The sequence below is a fragment of the Aulonocara sp. 'chitande type north' Nkhata Bay genome, linkage group LG9 (genome assembly GCF_057382095.1).
Source record: "Aulonocara sp. 'chitande type north' Nkhata Bay isolate Kocher_YH1m ecotype deep benthic linkage group LG9, A_spYH_male_GT1.1, whole genome shotgun sequence".
NCBI classification, from domain to species: Eukaryota; Metazoa; Chordata; class Actinopteri; order Cichliformes; family Cichlidae; genus Aulonocara; species Aulonocara sp. 'chitande type north' Nkhata Bay.
In genome coordinates, this window is record NC_141352.1 from 11,514,041 (window position 1) to 11,531,762 (window position 17,722).

Consider the following 17,722-nt stretch of genomic DNA (forward strand, 5'->3'; position numbering starts at 1 on the left):
ACATATTTGTTTAATAAGTGCGTTGAAGGACATGTCCTGGTAAAAAACGACTCCAAGGTTCCTCACAGCGTTACTGGAGGCCAAGGTAATGCCATCCAGAGTAAGAATCTGGTTAGATACCATATTTCTAAGATTTTCAGGGCCGAGTACAATAACCTCAGTTTTATCTGAATTAAGAAGCAGAAAGTTAGCGGCCATCCAGGTCTTTATGTCTTTAAGACATTCCTGCAGTTTAACTAATTGGTGTGTGTTATCTGGCTTCATGGACAGATAGAGCTGGGTGTCATCAGCATAGCAGTGAAAATGTATGCTATGTCTTCTAATGATGCTGCCTAAGGGAAGCATGTATAATGTAAACAGAATTGGTCCTAGCACTGAACCCTGTGGAACTCCATAATTAACCTCAGTGTGTGAAGAGGACTCTCCATTTACATGTACGAATTGGAGTCTATTAGATAGATATGATAGAAACCACTGCAGCACAGTACCTGTAATACCTACAGCATGTTCTAATCACTCTAATAGGATATTATGGTCGACAGTATCGAACGCTGCACTAAGGTCTAGCAGGACAAGCACAGAGATGAGTTCACTGTCAGAGGCCATAAGAAGATCATTTATAGCAGGGGTGCCCAATCCCGGTCCTCGAGAGCTACTATCCTGCAGCTTTTAGATGCATCCCTACTCCAACACAGCTGAATCAAATGGTTTGATCTCTTCAGCATGCCATCATGTTTGGCAAAGGCCTGATAACAAGCCATTCATTTGATTCAGGTGTGTGGGAACAAGGATGCATCTAAAAGCTGCAGGACGGTAGCTCTCGAGGACCAGGATTGGGCACCCCTGATTTATAGCCTTCACTAAAGCTGTTGAAACCTGACTGAAACTCTTCAAATAAGCCATTCTTCTGCAGATGATCTGTTAGCTGTTTGACAACTACTCTTTCAAGGATTTTTGATATGAAAGGAAGGTTGGAGATTGGCCTATAATTAGCTAAGACTGCTGGATCTACAGATGGCTTTTTGAGTAAAGATTTAACTACAGCCACCTTGAAGGCCTGTGGTACATAGCTGATTATTAGAGATAGTTTGATCATGTTGAGGCTGTCATTTTTAGCATCTACATCAGGGGTCAGCAACCCTAGGCACGCGTGCCACAGTTTGCACGCGAAGGGTTAAGTGTTGGCACAACCAATGCTGGACTGGCCATCGGGCATTTCCTCGGTGGCCCGGTGTCAGGAGTTTTCCTGTAATGCAACTCAGGTCAGAATAAATGACACTGAGACAGGTTTGCAGGTTTAACGTGCACACGGGTGAGAGTTCAAACGGAGACTCACACTCCGCAGCAGTTGCCACCCTTTATTTATACTCAAGCATGTTTGCGTCACAGACACATGAGTGGAAGAGATAACATACAAAGGTAGAGACTTCATCACATGCAGGAAGAGATAACATACAAAGGTAGAGACTTTGTCACAGACACATGAGTGGAAGAGATAACATACAACGATAGAGACTTCGTGCTGAGCTTGCACAGTGTAACTTCTCTAGTAAAAAGAGCAAACACATCTAGAGAACCTTAAATGAAATCTACTTCTATACATAAACATAATAAAATCTTTCAACACCCGGTAACTTTTTTTCCCCTCTGTACACAAATATTAAGATAAATAATAAAAACAATAGATATTATATACAATGTAAAAGATCAAATGTAAATAATGTAAAAAAATAAAATAAAATATGTAGATCAACAAAAGGCTTGTTTGAACAGAAAAGATTTTAACTGTTTTTTAAAAGAATCCACAGAGTCAAGCAAACGTAATTGATGTGGTAAACTGTTCTACAGGCTTGGTGCAACTGACCGAAAGGCTGTCCCCTTTTGTCTTCAGTCGTGTACGGGGAACAACTAACAGACTCTGAGTCTGTGAGCGGAGATGACAAGCAGCAGTGTATTTTATAAGAAGCTTGGATAAATAATCTGGGGCCTGGCCATTTAGTGCTCTGTATGTTAAAACAAGAATTTTAAAGCAAATTCTAAACTGTATTGGGAGCCAATGTAAAGAATATAAGATGGGAGTGATGTGAACACGCTTGGTAGAGCGAGTTAGTTGTCTGGCTGCTTCGTTTTGTATTGCCTGGAGGCGACAGAGAGATGATTTATCCAAGCTAGTAAACAGGGAATTACAGTAATCTAAGTGTGATGACACAAATGCATGAATGAGTTTTTCCAGTTCAGCTGAGGAAACCACATGTCGCAGTTTAGAGATGTTTCTTAAATGATAGAAACAGGAACGAGAAAAATATTTTACATGAGAGTCAAGGCCCAAAGAAGAGTCGAATATTACTCCAAGACTGTGAATATTTTACTTGACAGACTGTGCAGTGAGAATTCAGTCAAAGCATTTAACTGAGATGTGAAAAAACTAAGCTGAACTCTACATCTTGTTGTGGTCTCCTGTGGCTTTAGGTGCTGACATGCCTTCCATCTGTTTTCTAGCATTTTCATTTACAACCGTAAAATATCTCCACATGGTGCTCCTCTCTCTCTCTCTCTCTCTGAACCCCAAATGCGTCTTCCGAGCGCATCTGAGTCACGTGACCGCACAGTAACAAATCCCAGCAGGGCAAGAAGAAGGGGGCGGAGCAAAGTGAGTCTCCCCATAAGAAGCGGTGTTCAAACAGACAGAGCTGCTTTTTCATCCAAAGGGAGTAAAGTTCTAAATTTAGAGGAGAGGGACGAACTAAAGCATCGATCATAAACCACTACCACCGTTTGGATCGATATCTGCATTGATCTGCCCACCCTTGTCTCCTGGATCGTAGCTGCGATCAGCGTGAACCACGTGGGTCTCTGCTCCCTGATCTGTTTCCTGTGTTTGGAAAGAGTTGCAGCTTCATCGCGGAGTTTCTCTCGGTTTGTGGGCTCATCTAAAGGTAAGCACCGAACTAACTTTACTGTGAGTTCAGTTCATGTTGAGTTTAGCTCCTGAATGAGGTCTTCTGCTGCTCTCCTCGGTGTCTGTTCACAGTTTATTGTGAACACGTTGAGAGAAGAGTGAGAGAGTGTTTGGAGAAAAACACCAACTAACCATTAGCTCAGCATGCTGGGAGAAGTTGGAGCAGAAAAGTCTTTTCATTGTCCCTGCAGCTGTTTTTCTGCCTGCACCAAACCTCTACAGCCTCATTTCTATTTGAAGCGATAACAGGAAATGGATGAGAGCGATCTGCTGCAGTATCAGGGTCACAATAAACTTTATTGTCCAGCTGCTGTGGATGAACACATTAGAGGAAGTGGTTTTCTTTTTTTAATTAGCAAAAGAAAAACACCAACTAATCATTGGCTCAGCACGCTGGGAGAAGTTGAGCATTTGCTGGCAGAAAGTTGGAGTAGAAAAGTCTTTTCACTGATAGAAGCTCATTGATCAATGGTCATGAGTACCTTTCACGAAGAGTTTGGGGAATGGCTGCAATCACATGGTCATGAGAATTTGCATATTAACGGTCAAGGAACTGACCTCCCAGCCCATTGTTCCTTCAGTGGTGCTAGTTGCAGTCATTATGTAGGTGGAGCTGGGGGCCTGAAGGAGTTGAAAGTGTGGGGTGGGGGAGTAACAGGTCTGTCCCTGTTTGTGGAAACCACAGGAGGAGCTGTTCAGGCTGTTGCTGGGTGTGAATTGTTGATGGAGTCTTTAAACTTGTAGTTGCTGTTTTCCAGACTGAAGCAGAGTCGTTAGCTGAAAACTGGTTTTAGAGGTTCATTCAGGACACCTTCTCAGGCTCTTACAGCCTTACCTGTATCATAACAAAGTGTATAAACCCCAATCCACCTTTAACATGGTCCTTCTCCCAAACCTTCAAATAGGGCTTTGGAGCGTGATGTCACGGGGGTGGGCGTGGAAAGGATTTTAGCCCGATTCACCATTTTGGGGGTCTAAGCTAGAAGCGATAGCATAGCCATGGTTCGTACTTGCTGTGTGCTCGGCTGCAATGTTCGATCTTACGACCGGCACGGGAATAAGGTTGGATTGTCTTTTTATGCTTTCCCAACCTGGAAGCAACATGAAGGAGCTCATGTATCGGATGTTACCAAACGAAGGCGTCTAGCCTGGATAGCAGCCGTGAGACGAGTTGATATCAAGTTCTGTTACGTCTCCAGATATCAGCTGGTGTGCTCACGACATTTTCATTCCGGTAAGTTCTAAATATGTTCTTATCACACTTCAAAGCTGAATAATATTACCGTTGGTGGTCTCGGAAGTTATAGAAATTGCGATCAAACATCGAATGGAGTGACTTTGCAGACATATGTGCTATGTAACGATTCGCTAATTGTTTCGCACAACTGTAGGGAAGCCTGCCTATGAAATGGATCAAACAAATCCAGACTGGGTACCAACGCTACACATGGGGCACTCCGAAACCCGAACATCACATTCAGACCGTCACAGGAGGCAAACACAACGTCAACAAAATAAAGTACTATTTGGAGGTAAACGACAACCGCACGCCCAGCCACAGTCTCTTATTTTAAAAGTTGATCTTAGTCAATTAACACAAACATTTTTGAGTATTCATACGGCCTTAATGTATAAACCATTTAAAAGTTCCCTTGTGTATTTGCACCCTTTTTATTGGACAGGCTTTGACAATGGAGCAGCAGAGTGTGAAGGTGAAGCCTCAGCAGAAGTTACCACAGAAGAGCAGCCAGAGATGGACACCACAGAAGAGCAACACCATAACAACCTTGTTATTTTGGCTGAGGGACAAATTTGTGCTGGACAAGTAGAAGCAGAGGTAACGGGTGCAGATGCAGAAAACATTGATATCAGAGAGAAACAGACAGAAGATCAACAACTGACAAATGATTGTGTGCGCTGTGTACAGAGCAGAGCAGAAATAAACCGGCTGCTGGAGGAGAACAGAAAGCTTAAATCAAAGTTGGACAAGACAGAGCTGAATGAAAACTTTTTAAAGGGTGACACGGAAAAAGTGAAATATTACACCGGTTTTACTTGTTTTGCTATTTTTATGTCCGTGCTCGAGAATGTAAAAGCTTTCCTACCAGCATCAAAGAAACTGTCACATTTCCAAATGCTTTTACTCACACTTATGCGACTTAGACTTGATCTTCCTGTTCAGCATCTTAGTTATCTATTCAATGTCTCCCACAAAACTCTTTCTTCTGTCTTTTCTGATACAATTGACGTGTTGTATGCCCGCTTTGGAATACTTGTACACTGGCCAGAGAGGCACTGTTTGCAAGCAACAATGCCACCACAATTTACGGACACTTTTGGAAATCGTGTAGCCATCATTGTAGACTGTTTTGAAATTCGTACAGAACGACCATCTAATTTAAAGGCTCGTGCTCAAACGTACTCACACTACAAGGGTACACACACCATGAAATATCTGATCGGGATTCCTCCACAAGGTGCAATTTCATTCATTTCTAAGGGGTGGGGGGGCCGTGCATCAGATAAACACATCACAGAGCAATGTGGCATACTTAACAAGCTGTTACCAGGGGATGTAGTTTTGGCTGACAGAGGCTTTGACATCAGAGATGCGGTGGGAATGATGTGTGCGGAGGTAAAGATCCCAGCATTTACAAGGGGCTTCTGTCAACTAGATGCCAAGGACATAGAAAATACACGAGCCATTGCACACCTAAGAATCCATGTTGAACGAGTAATTGGCAGTTTGCGCAACAAATTCAAAATGCTACATACTACCATGCCCATCCGTTCTCTTCTTCCATGTGAGGGTGAAGACGTTACATTCCTTGATAAAATTGTGAGGGTGTGTTGTGTTTTGGTTAACATGTGCCCCAGTGTGGTAGTGAAACCAGGCACACATGAGACTTGTACTTGTTAATTAATAATTGTTTAAAAAAGGAAAACCTTTTTAGTTTTTTGTATGTGTGACTGTATGAACACATTGACATTGCGTTATGTAACCATTTCTGTACCTGTATACTGTAAGCGAAAGTTTATCATCACTTTGAACTCTTTGTTTCACTAAAATTACGTTATAATAAAAGCAAGATAACAAATAACTGCTTTGCACTCTTTATTTCACACTTTGACAATTGGTACATGGTAAGTGCTGCACGTTTGAAATCAAGTTATACATATTTCAATGCACTTCTGACAAAAAACTAGACACCAGAAGAAAAAACGTTGTGACCACTCGGGGCTGCATTTCGCTTAGAGAAATGTTTTCCTACAAGTTCAGGAAGGCACACCTTCCTGAAAGAACTCCTGAGCTTTCTTTAAATGTGATTCCCAGAAGTGCACATCTGGGAAGATGCGTAAAATTGCCATGTCTTTTTGTGTCCATACCACGAGGTCACAGTGCTTTGCGTTGGCCACAAAGACCTGTGTTTGCACTTGTGAGTAGAAGCGATGTGTCTTCTTCAAGTTAAGTCCTTTTGCTGTCAACTCGAGGCAGAAGTCTTTGTCATGTGCATTCAACGCTTGCTGAATGCTGTCACATCGATATTTAAATGGACATTTAATTTCTAGGCACCCCTTCCCACAGCATTCACACGTGGTTAGTCCATCAGGAGATGCTCCTACTTCAGGAAAAGCCATGTTAACAAGAAAACCACACATACGGACCTGTAGGTTTTTGTGACATGCTGACATTGTCTGGGTGTAGGCATGTCGAGCATCCTGTTCATGCTCCAGTCCCCAAGTTGTTTGCACATTACAGACAGAGTTAACAGGGTAGCAAACACGATTAACCACAGTAATGGCGGGTTTTTCTACAGTGGTGGCAAACACAGCGTGCATCATTGAAGCGGTGATCCTCCCAGCACGCCAAACATACCATTCTGGGCTCTTGTGTTGCAGTCTTGTGCGTACCTCAATAGCTTCTGCCTGTTCTTCAGTTACTTTAGCTGTGTTTATGTACTTTACGCAGTGCAGTTGTAGCTCGGTAAGGCCAAGAGACTGTGCACCTGTGCTGTGCAAACACGCCAGAGACAGTGGTAATGTGGATGACTGTACAGTGTGTGATGTGTAGTATTTCTCCAATCCAGACAAACACACTGCTTTATTGTGTTTTTGAAGTGTGTCTAACACTGGTGACAACTCCTCAAACGTAGCAGAGGGAATCTTTCTTTTTGAAGGACGGCTTCTTCTGCCTTTCACCACAGACGGTCCGTTTATATTTTCATCAAGAGTCTTTTTTTGTGCTGCTGAAGATGTAAAGTCAATGTTATGGCCAACCTCTGGCTGTATCTTGGCTGTGTTCCCCGGCAAAACCCAGTAAGCTGGTTCATCTGTGACTGTCTTTGTGCCACGTATCCTCACTGTTGCCTCCACTTTAAACAGAAGTGCAGCGACATGGGTGCAGGTCTCAGCCACTCCGGCCATACAGGTGCAGTGTGCAGTTTCGACCTTCCCTGTGGTGCTTACAATTACCCATGGTCGTAATGCAGGTTCATTCAATCTTTGGGAGTGCAGTACCTGTAACATGCAAGGACAAGGTTGATGTAAAGACAATAAATGAAATGAGACAGGGAGGACACTGATTGGCGTTAATAATTTGCCCGATTATCAATGTGTTAATTTGCATCTACTATACAATTATGGGCACATAATATGATAACGATATTTTAGCAGTTCAATGATAGAGGTATAACATTAATTATGGTGGGGGGTGGAAAATGGCTATGTCACTCGATGCACTCCAGCTGACTTACCTTTGTATGAATGACGACGTACTCAGATTTTGGCGGCTTGAAAATAGCCAAATCTTGCACCCAGCCATTTGTAAATTGGATATGCGCCTCCAGTGACTTGTAATTACGAAACTGGTTCGCAGTGTAAGCACTTACTCCACAAACAAGATAGGTGAAGATATCGGGGTAGGACAGTGGCGGTAAGTCGTCTGGGTCTTTACTCCACTGCCGTATGTCGTATGGGTCCAGATTTGCGATGCACTCTATTTTTTTCAAATACTGCTGCTTCGCCTCTGGACGCAATCGATCTCTATACCGTCCGTTTTCTTTCGAGCTGCTTTTAAGCATGTTTCTTGTCGTAGTCGCCGTTCCAATACAGTGTTTGTGTTTGGATCGTAGACCCCCAAAATGGAGCTGCGCTCCCACAATGCATTGCGGCGTGACGTCAACTCCAAAGCCCTATAGGACTTTCTGGCCCTGTCATAGTAAAGGGCTGCTTAGAATATTAGAGCCAATGTCACAAAGTTCCTCCTGAAGTATAAGTGAGTGAGAGAGTTTCCTCACTTTGCAGCACAACACGTCTCACAAGATTTCTACAAGCAATCAGAGTGAAATTTGTACTTTGTGTTGTCAGATGAACATATGAGACACTTTGACTCTTCAGTGCAGTGTGGAGCCTAACAAAGATCTGTTTTGTGTCCCAGCTGATCAGCAGGAGGAGAAGAGTCTGACGGAGCAGCAGAGGAACATTTTCAGCCATCTGGACTCAGCTGAGTCACTACAGAGGAAACAATGAGCTCAACACAGGTAGGTGTGTGTGTGTGTGTGTGTGTGTGTGTGTGTGTGTGTGTGGTCCAAATGTGCTATAGATAATCTCTATAGCACACTCGGACCACCCATAAAGGGTTAATGGAGGGAGTTCAGGTTGTTCCACGACTGCATTTCACTCACTGCCTCTGTTTGTATCTCTGTCACTGCAGGACCAACGTGGACCAAGAAGTCAGCGCTCTCAGGAGGCCGACAAACCTCACAGAAGAAAGGGAGAGACAAAATACAGCTGTGACGAGTGTGGGAAGGATTTTACCGTTAAAGCTTCCCTAAAAATGCATCAGGTCATCCACACTGGAGAGAGACCGTTCAGCTGTGACGAGTGCGGAAAGTCTTTTACCCAGTCTGGAAGCTTAAAAAGCCACCAACTCATCCACACTGGAGAGAGACCGTTCAGCTGTGGAGACTGTGGAAAGTCGTTTACTGAGTCTCGAAGCTTAAAAAGACACCAACTCATCCACACTGGAGCGAGACTGTTCAGCTGTGGAGACTGTGGAAAGTCTTTTACTGAGTCTGGAACCTTTAAAAAACACCAACTCATCCACACTGGAGAGAGACCGTTCAGCTGTGGAGACTGTGGAAAGTCTTTTGCCCAGTCTGGAAGCTTAAAAACCCACCAACTCATCCACACTGGAGAGAGACCGTTCAGCTGTGGAGACTGTGGAAAGTCGTTTACTCAGCCTAGAAGCTTAAAAAACCACAAACTCATCCACACTGGAGAGAGACCGTTCAGCTGTGGAGACTGTGGAAAGTCTTTTACAGAGTCTGGAAGCTTAAAAAACCACCAACTCATCCACACTGGAGAGAGACCATTCAGCTGTGGAGACTGTGGAAAGTCGTTTACTCAGCCTAGAAGCTTAAAATCACATCAACTCATCCACAGTGGAGTTAAAGCATACAGCTGTGATCAGTGTGGCAGAGCTTTTACTCAGAGTAGCAGCTTACAGAGTCATCTAGTTACCCACTCTGGGATTAAAGCATACAGCTGTGACGTTTGTGGAAAAACCTTCAGCCTGAAACAGAACCGAAATACACACCTACGCATTCACACCAGACATGATGTGTACAGCTGTGATCAGTGTGGTAAACTATGTTTATCAGGCACACAGTTACAACAACACATGTTTACCCACTCTGAGGAGAGACCTTATAAATGTGACTTGTGTGCGAAGACTTTTAAATCTCCACGTTACCTGAAAGCACACCAAAAGATCCACACCAGAAAGACTCTACAAGTGCAGTTACTGTGAGGTATGTATTTATATTTTTATCTTGTCAACCCAACTGTTTGAAACAACTTGTATTAGCATGTTAGCAATTTTACTGCATGGAAAAACACCTCTGAGTGATTATTCAGACTCTAATCACAGGTTTTTAGTGATAGAATTGTATTATTGTTATTGTAGCATTAAACTAGTATTAATTTAATGGTTTTACTCTTATCGTTTTTATAGCAATTTAAATTGAGCCGAGTGTGATAATGTAAACAGTAAAATGTAATTGGACTTTGGCAGAGATGCTCTTTATTTCAGGCAACGTTCAGGGTGAAAATGTTGAAGGACTGACTTACACTGTGTTTGTGTCTTTGTTTAGAAGCAGAGCGACACAGATGGATCCAGTTCTCAACCCTGTCATCGCTGTGGGAAAGACTTTTTTGCGACCTTTGCGGAAAAACTTTCAGTCATCAAAAAACCCTAAAAATACATCAACGTAGACACACTGGAGACAAACTGAACTACTGTAAAGAATGTGGGAGAAGCTTCACCACTTCAACGGACTTCAAACAATATGAATGAAAATGTGCCTCGTTACATTTTAAGCTTTCTAAACTGTTCTACTGTAGTGTTCATGTTGAGTGGTTAGCTTTGTTCCAGCAGTTGAATCAAAAATCTGTTTCCTGTTATCATGTTTTTAATGAATGCATCGATCCATGTTTTCTGCAGTTTTTTTTTTTCAGCTTGTTTGTGATATGAGATCCTGCAACAGTTAAACCAAAATTTTACATGTTAAATAAAGAAATGGTTTACTGACAAAGAGTTTGAGCCGTGATGTCATTTCCTGTATATCAGAGCAACACCTGAAGTTACCAATGTTTAAAGTCATAGTCAAATTATGTGTCAGCATGACCTTGTGAAAACTGCTTGGCAATCATTCACTGTGTTATCTGCTAACTGTTAGGGCGTAGAAGGATGAAACTCCCAGGATGACCAGTGCCAGGACCTTCCTGATGCAGAGAGTTGTGTGTGGGGGGGATAAAGGAGAAGCTGAGGCATCCCAAAGTTAAAGCTGGCATAACTGAACCTTAATGTTTGATGTGTGTTGTGGTTCTCCTGCGCGCAGTAATTAATAGCTTGAACACAGCAGAGCTTGATATAAAGACCTGGGTAACAACCAACTTTATGCCGCTGATTATACTTGGCCCTAAAATACCTAGAAATGTGGTATCTAACCAGATACTTGCTCTGGATTGCATTACCTTGGCCTCCAGTAACACCTTGGAGTAATATTTGACCAGGACATTAAAGAAATATTTAGGGCTGTGTGATCGGCCGAGTTGGAAAAAGCAGGAGTCACAGGAATTATTAGAAAAACAGGGTTTTTATTCATTTAACCCAAAAATTATGTTTACAAAAGTAATTAATGTTGAGCTCATAAAAAAGGTCAAAGAAACAAAACTGAACTCGGGCAAAGAACTGCAAACTTAACAAACCAAATGACTGCACAAAGAAATATAACTGACCTAAACATGAACTGACACAGAAGGGTATATATAAAGTCTGATCAGACCACTATGACACACGAGGAGTAACTAAACAAAACACAATTGTAAACAACAAACATGGCAGTACAGTCTGGTTTGTCTTTATCCTGTTTTCCTTCTCTCACCCCAACCGGTCGCAGCAGATGGCCCCGCCCCTCCCTGAGCCTGGTTCTGCCGGAGGGTTCTTCCTGTTAAAAGGGAGTTTTTCCTTCCCACTGTCGCCAAAGTGCTTGCTCATGGGGGGTCATATGATTGTTGGGCTTTTCTCTGTATCTACTGTACAATATTAAGTGCCTTGAGGCAACTTTTGTTGTGATTTGGCGCTATATAGATAAAAATTGAATTGAATTGGTTCTTTAGTAGGTCTAGAGGGGTTAAACTGCGTCCTCACATCTGCTTCATGAATATGAAGGGCTGTAGTGGGAGAAGGTGGTTTAAAATCCTCATAGGTGTGAAGTGAGGAGGGGGCTCCTGTGGGTGAAGTCTTTGATAGTGTAGATGGCTCTGTTGTGGGGGGAGCGGGGAAGGTGGGGGGATGATGGACCAAAGTGTCTCTATTGAGGTGTGAAAGCTGCTTGATGGATCATCAAACCGACAGTAAAAGTCGTTGTGGGTGTTGGCCAACAGCAAGTCGTCAGTGGGGTGGGGCTGTGTGCTTCCTGAAGTGAAAATCTGGCATTTAAAGATGAATGGGGAAAACTCGCTCACAGCTGACTAATGAACCTTTGCATGCATGCTTAAGAACTGCATTGACCCCATTTCACACAAGGTTTAAAATTCTGCCTGCAAATGTCAGAGGTGTACTCGTCTGTGTCCATATTTTCTCCAGCATACGGGGGATTCCCATCATAATGAGTCTTTTGGTAAGAGGTGATAAAGAACCTAATCAAAATTTTCCATCCAAATTCCCTCCATCTTTGTGAGGTAGTGCATTTCCATTGTTGTTTCCATATTTGAGTCCATTCATCCTGTGTTATGCACACTCCTCCCTCCTTCTCCCATAATATCTTATTTGTAAAAATGTATACAAAGAGGAAATGTGTTTTTTGTTGACTTCGCCACTATATGCCTTTTTGAGCGTTGCTATCAAATCTACATTAGTGTCCGACGCCACTCTCATCGTCGTCTTTAGTTCCTTATTTGCAAGTATCGGCATGAATCCTGTCTTTCCAGATTGTATTTTTGTTTCAATGTATCAACACTAATTAAATTCCCATCTTTAATCAGACTATCAAATGTAGGTAATCCTTTAGCAGACCAACTTTCAAGACGTGAGTCCAATTTATTTGGGGTAACGTCACAGACATAAGCATATCCTTTAAATAATGCCAAGTCTTGTTCTAGCTTAAATTCAAAAATATATATTGTTAATTAAATGTTAAATAAAAGCTAGAAAAGGTTGCATTTCCTGCGAAAATGCAGTGTAGTGGAATCTGATGAAAACGGCAGGAAAATCACCCTTTTAACAGGAAAGCAGAGCTCTCAAAGAACCAGGCTCAGGGAGGGGCGACCATCTGCCACAACCGGGCAGGGGTGAGAGAAGGAAGACAAGACAACAGACATGCTGTGGAAGGGAACCAGAGATTAATAACAAGTATGATTCAATGCAGAGAGGTCTATTAACACATAGTGAGTGAGAAAGGTGACTGAGGAAGAAATACTCAACACATCATGGGAAATTCCCCTGCTGCCTACACCTAATGCAGCATAAATAAGGAAGAATTCGGAGCCACCTGATCCAGCCCTAACTGTATGTTTTATCAAAAGGGAATGTTTCAAGCCTAATCTTAAAATTAGAGATAGTGTCTTCCTCACCAATCCCAACTAATAAGCTGGTTCCGTGGTAGAGGGCCCTGAAAACTCAAGGCTCTTCCTCCCATTCTACTTTTAAATACTCAAGGAACAAGAAGTAAGCCCTGTCAGTACTCTTGCTGCAGCATTTTGGATTAACTGAAGGCGTCTAAGCAAGTTTTTAGGACATCTTGATAATAGCAAATTACAGTAGTCCAGTCTAGAAGTAATAAATTAATGAACAGCATCACTCTGAGACGGGATATTTTGAGATGTTTAGAGATATTGCGCATATGAAATAAAGCAGCTCTACATATTTGTATAATGTCCTGGTCAAATATTACTCCAAGATTCTGACAGTGATACTGGAGGCCACGGTAATTCCATCCAGAGCAAGTATCTGGTTAGATATTATATTTCTAGGAATTCCAGGGCCACGTACAATCAGCAGCAGAAAGTTAGACGTCACCCAGGTCTTTATATCTTTAAAACATTTCAGCAATTTAATTAATTGGTGTGTGTTACCTGGTTTTATGGATAGACAAAGCTCAGTGTCATCTGCATAGCATCTACTGCAGGGGTCCCCAATCTCAGTCCAGTGTCCCTGCAGGTTTTAGATCGCACCCTGGGTCAACACACCTGTATCACATGATTAGCTCATTACCAGGCCTCTGGAAAACTACGGCTGTGTCCCAATCAAGAGACCGCTCGCTTGAAGTACGCGCACTACGTGTACTACATATGGTGCGTACTATAAGAACGAGAAGTGCGGAAGTGAGAGGCTTGTGAAATGGGACGGTCTAGCCTTCGTCGCGCTGTTCAGGTTGCCTAGCAACCATGATACTAACCACGAGAAACGTTACATACAGCTTTGTTTGACAGAAATGAAGGAGAAAAATGTTTTGTTGGTCATTCGTTTTAGTCATGACATCACTCTGATTAGTTGAGTATCTGAGGCTGAGACCACGGGACTGTAAAACATGATTGTTGGGCTTCATTTCTGTGCTAACAATTAGTTAATGTTGTTGAGACTAAAAGCATCTCACTGTGGTAATGTAAATATAATATAGTCAATATTATTTAAATTGGGACAGCCTTCATCGCGTCGCTGTGAAGAAGTCTAGTCTAGAAATAATAAATGCATGAAGTAGATTTTCAGCGTCAGGATATTTTGCGATGTTTGGGCCAAGGTAGCCACCCAGAGCTGGTTAGATAACATATTTCTAGAATTTTAAGGGCAAACTACAATCAGCAGCAGAAAGTTAGACATCACCCAGGTCTTTATATCTTTAAGACATTTCAGCAATTTAATTAATTGGTGTGTGTTCCCTGGCTTCTTTCCATTCTAGAGTGTGATTAACGTGATGGGTGGGCTCTTTTACATTCGAGATCAACAAAAGTGGACAAGAAAAGATTGAGACCCATCAGTCCAGGCAACTTTTTTCAATCTCTGCAACTTTCAGATTTTAGGGGCAGAATTTGTCTCAAACAACATAAAGCATGGATCCATCCTGCTGCTGGTGTAATAGCGTGGAGATGTTTGGTTGGCACAATTTGGGTCCCTTAGTACCAACTGACATCATTTACAGACCACAGCCTACCTGAGACTCAGTCCAATAGAGCACCTTTGGGATGTGGTGAAATAAGATTCACATCATGGACGTCCAGCTGAAAAATCAGCTGTCATATCAATATAGACCAACAACTTCTGAGAGGCAGTGCCAACAAAGGAAACTCTGATAAGCTGTGCAAATCAAACCACAACTTTAAAAGATCATTTTCCAAAATTAATCTTTTTATTTCTCAAACACAAATCAGAATTTTTGATACCTACAGCAACTTTGTTAAAATACAAAAGATTTTAAAGATCTTATTTTTTCATAAATTTCAGGTCAGAATTTTCAGTAAGCTGCAGGAACCCTGTTCAGTGTCAGAACAGCCAAGTCTCCTCTGATAAACCTCCATCTGTGTCACTGAGAACATTTGTCACGTCAGTTTTTGGTTTGATATACAGGAAATGACATCATGGATCAAACTCTTTGTCATTAAACTATTTCTTTATTTAACATTTCAAATTTTGGTTTAACTGTTGAAGGATTTCATAACACAAACAGCCTGAACAAACAAAAAAAAAAAAAACAACAAAACAGATTTTTCTTTTATTCAACTGCTGGAACAAAGCTAACCACTCAACACCAACACTACAGTAGAACAGTTTAGAAAGCTTAAAATGTAACGAGAGGCACATTTTCATTCATAGCTGCCTCATCAGATCTTTACAGGAGATTCCATCTGAACTCTGTGGAGCCTGATCTCAAGGGCTTTGAGTCTGACCCTGAAACCAGAAGAGGATCTTTCTGTCTCTGCAGATTCACAGAGATGGGAGTGATCACGCTGATGTTTGCATAGAGAAGACAATGTGGTGAATATTTTGGCACATTGGTAACAGTGAAACAGTTTATTAGTAACGTGGGATCGTTTGTGTTTGGAGTATGAACTGAGAATCCTGAAGCTCTTGTCACACTGGTCACAGCTGTAGTTTCCTTCCATGTGTGTACGTTCATGATAGTTATGACTATCTGTATGTGAGAAGCTTTTGTCACAGTGTCTGCACTTGTATGGTTTCTCTCCTGTGTGGACTCGTCTATGCACTTTGAGCTCAAATGCAGATATGTAGGATGACCCACACTGATCACAGAGATGTGTTTTAACGCCACTGTGAATACGTTCATGTTTTTTTAAGATACTTGGTTTGGGGAAGCCTCTCCCACATTCTTTGCAGTAGTTCATTTTGTCTCCAGTGTGTCTACGTTGATGTAGTTTTAGGGTGTTTGGATGACTGAAAGTTTTTCCACAAAGGTCACAAAAAACTTTCCCACCACCACAGTGATGACAGGGTTGAGAACTGGATCCATCTGTGTCGCTCTGCTTCTGAACAAAGACACAAACACAGTGTAAGTCAGTCCTTCAACATTTTCATCCTGAACGTCACTTGAAATAAAGAGCATCTCTGCAGACGTCCAATTACATTTTACTGTTTACATTATAACACTCAGGTCAGTTTAATATGCTACAAAAATGATAAGAGTAAAAACCTTAAATTAATACTAATTTAATACTACAATAACAGCAATATAATTCTCACTATCACTAAAAACTGTGATTAGAGTCTGAATAATCACTCAGAGGTGCTTTTCAATGCAATAGAATTGCTAGCACAACTTGATGAGCAGAGTTGTTTCAAACAGTCAGGCTACAATCACAAGATAAAAATATAAATACATACCTCACAGTAACTGCACTTGGAGAGTCTCTTTCTGGTGTGGATCTTTTGGTGTCGTCTCAGGTAACGTGGAGATCTGAAAGTCTTCGCACACAGGTCACATTTATAAGGTGTCTCCTCAGAGTGGGTAAACGTGTTGTTGTAAGTGTGCGCCTGTTAAACATAGTTTACCACACTGACTACAGCTGTACACATCATGTCTGGTGTGAATGCGTAGGTGTGTATTTCGGCTCCGTTTCAGGCTGAAGGTTTTTCCACAAATGTCACAGCTGTATGCTTTAATTCCAGAGTGGGTAACTAGATGACTCTGTAAGCTCTTACGCTGAGTAAAAGCTCTGCCACACTGATCACAGCTGTACGCTTTAACTCCACTGTGGATGACCTGGTGTTTTTTTAAGTATGAAGCTGAGGAGAAAGACCTTCCACAAATATCACACTTGAACGGTCTCTCTCCAGTGTGGATGAGTTGGTGTGTTTTTAAGCTTCCAGACTGAGTAAAAGACTTTCCACAGTCGCCACAGCTGAATGGTCTCTCTCCAGTGTGGATGAGTTGGTGTCTTTTTAACTTTGACATCTGCGTATAAGACTTTCCACAGTCATCACAGCTGAATGGTCTCTCTCCAGTGTGGATGACCTGACGCATTTTTAGTAAAGCTTTCACAGTAAAATCTTTCCCACACTCGTCACAGCTATATTTTTTCCTCTCTTTCAATCTTCAACAAATTTGTCGGCCTCCTGAGAGCGCTGACTTCTCGCTCCACGCTGGTCCTGCAGTATCAAAGATATAGAGGCAGTGAGTGAAATGCAGTCGTGGAACAAACTCAACCTTAAACTCGATTCTTTGTAGCGAATGAGACAACCTGGCTTCTGTCACAAGGAGATAAATAATCTCCCCCCCGACCCCACCCGCTTCAACATCTTCAGCCCCCTAAGACCCACCACCTCCACCATTCAAAATAGCCTGGACCTGATCACCACTTCATTAGTGTCTCCACGACCCATTATGCCTCCCTCCATACTGGAGAGTAGAGATGCAAAAAGCGTCTTTAACATACAGATCTCAAAAAAAGCAGCTGAACCAGACTCAGGGTCTCCATCATAAACCATACAGGGGGATCACAATATGAAGCAGTTTAAGACGATTGTTGCTGTGAACTTTCACTATAGAAAGAAAACTGAACAGAACATCTGAATTCACTCGATGCTGAACATTCATTTCATAGAAAGAAGAATTGTAATTATACTCAGATCTACCTGTGCTTTAATGATGGGGCCTTTAAACTTACACATTCAACAGTTTTAACCAGCTTTCCTTCCTGCTTTGACTGCAGCTGTGTTTGACACAGGAAGACATTATTAATTTCTTC

General features: G+C 42.0%; 2 protein-coding genes and 2 pseudogenes across 5 annotated transcripts; 2 read left to right on the forward strand and 2 right to left on the reverse strand.

The window, feature by feature from the left end:
• Positions 1 to 2,799: 2,799 nt before the first annotated feature.
• LOC147321704 (uncharacterized) lies at positions 2,800 to 10,554 on the forward strand. Of its 2 annotated transcripts, none has more exons than XM_086305865.1 (4): positions 2,800 to 2,936; positions 8,397 to 8,499; positions 8,673 to 9,771; positions 10,114 to 10,554. In XM_086305865.1, exons 2-3 carry the CDS (start codon positions 8,485 to 8,487, stop codon positions 9,768 to 9,770), a joined length of 1,113 nt encoding a protein of 370 aa, XP_086161991.1. In that variant the 5' UTR covers positions 2,800 to 2,936; positions 8,397 to 8,484; the 3' UTR covers position 9,771; positions 10,114 to 10,554. The 2 variants fall into 2 exon arrangements, with proteins under 2 accessions (XP_086161991.1, XP_086161992.1); XM_086305866.1 differs by having other exon boundaries at positions 10,117 to 10,554.
• LOC147321705 (uncharacterized) lies at positions 2,804 to 6,165 on the forward strand. 2 transcript variants are annotated; one of them, XM_086305819.1, is made up of 3 exons: positions 2,804 to 2,936; positions 4,351 to 4,491; positions 4,642 to 6,165. In XM_086305819.1, the coding sequence occupies exons 2-3, from the start codon at positions 4,368 to 4,370 to the stop codon at positions 5,877 to 5,879; spliced, it is 1,362 nt and encodes a 453-aa protein (XP_086161945.1). In that variant the 5' UTR covers positions 2,804 to 2,936; positions 4,351 to 4,367; the 3' UTR covers positions 5,880 to 6,165. The 2 variants fall into 2 exon arrangements, with proteins under 2 accessions (XP_086161945.1, XP_086161944.1); XM_086305818.1 differs by lacking the exon at positions 2,804 to 2,936 and adding an exon at positions 3,209 to 4,193.
• On the reverse strand, positions 6,163 to 7,687 carry LOC147321706 (uncharacterized; annotated as a pseudogene).
• Positions 10,555 to 15,246: 4,692 nt separating the features above from the next.
• LOC147321707 (uncharacterized) lies at positions 15,247 to 17,306 on the reverse strand (annotated as a pseudogene). Its single transcript, XR_015130858.1, has 3 exons — positions 17,262 to 17,306; positions 16,359 to 17,123; positions 15,247 to 16,003 (listed from the first exon to the last, which is right to left on the reverse strand). The product of XR_015130858.1 is annotated as an uncharacterized LOC147321707 (transcript).
• Positions 17,307 to 17,722: the final 416 nt, after the last annotated feature.

Coding starts and splice junctions, on each gene's coding strand:
- LOC147321705 (XM_086305818.1), top strand. CDS start 3,959: ATGGTTCGTACTTGCTGTGTGCTCGGCTGCAATGTTCGATCTTACGAC. Junction 4,194..4,350: donor CTCACGACATTTTCATTCCG/GTAAGTTCTAAA, acceptor GCACAACTGTAG/GGAAGCCTGCCTATGAAATG. Junction 4,492..4,641: donor AAATAAAGTACTATTTGGAG/GTAAACGACAAC, acceptor TTTATTGGACAG/GCTTTGACAATGGAGCAGCA.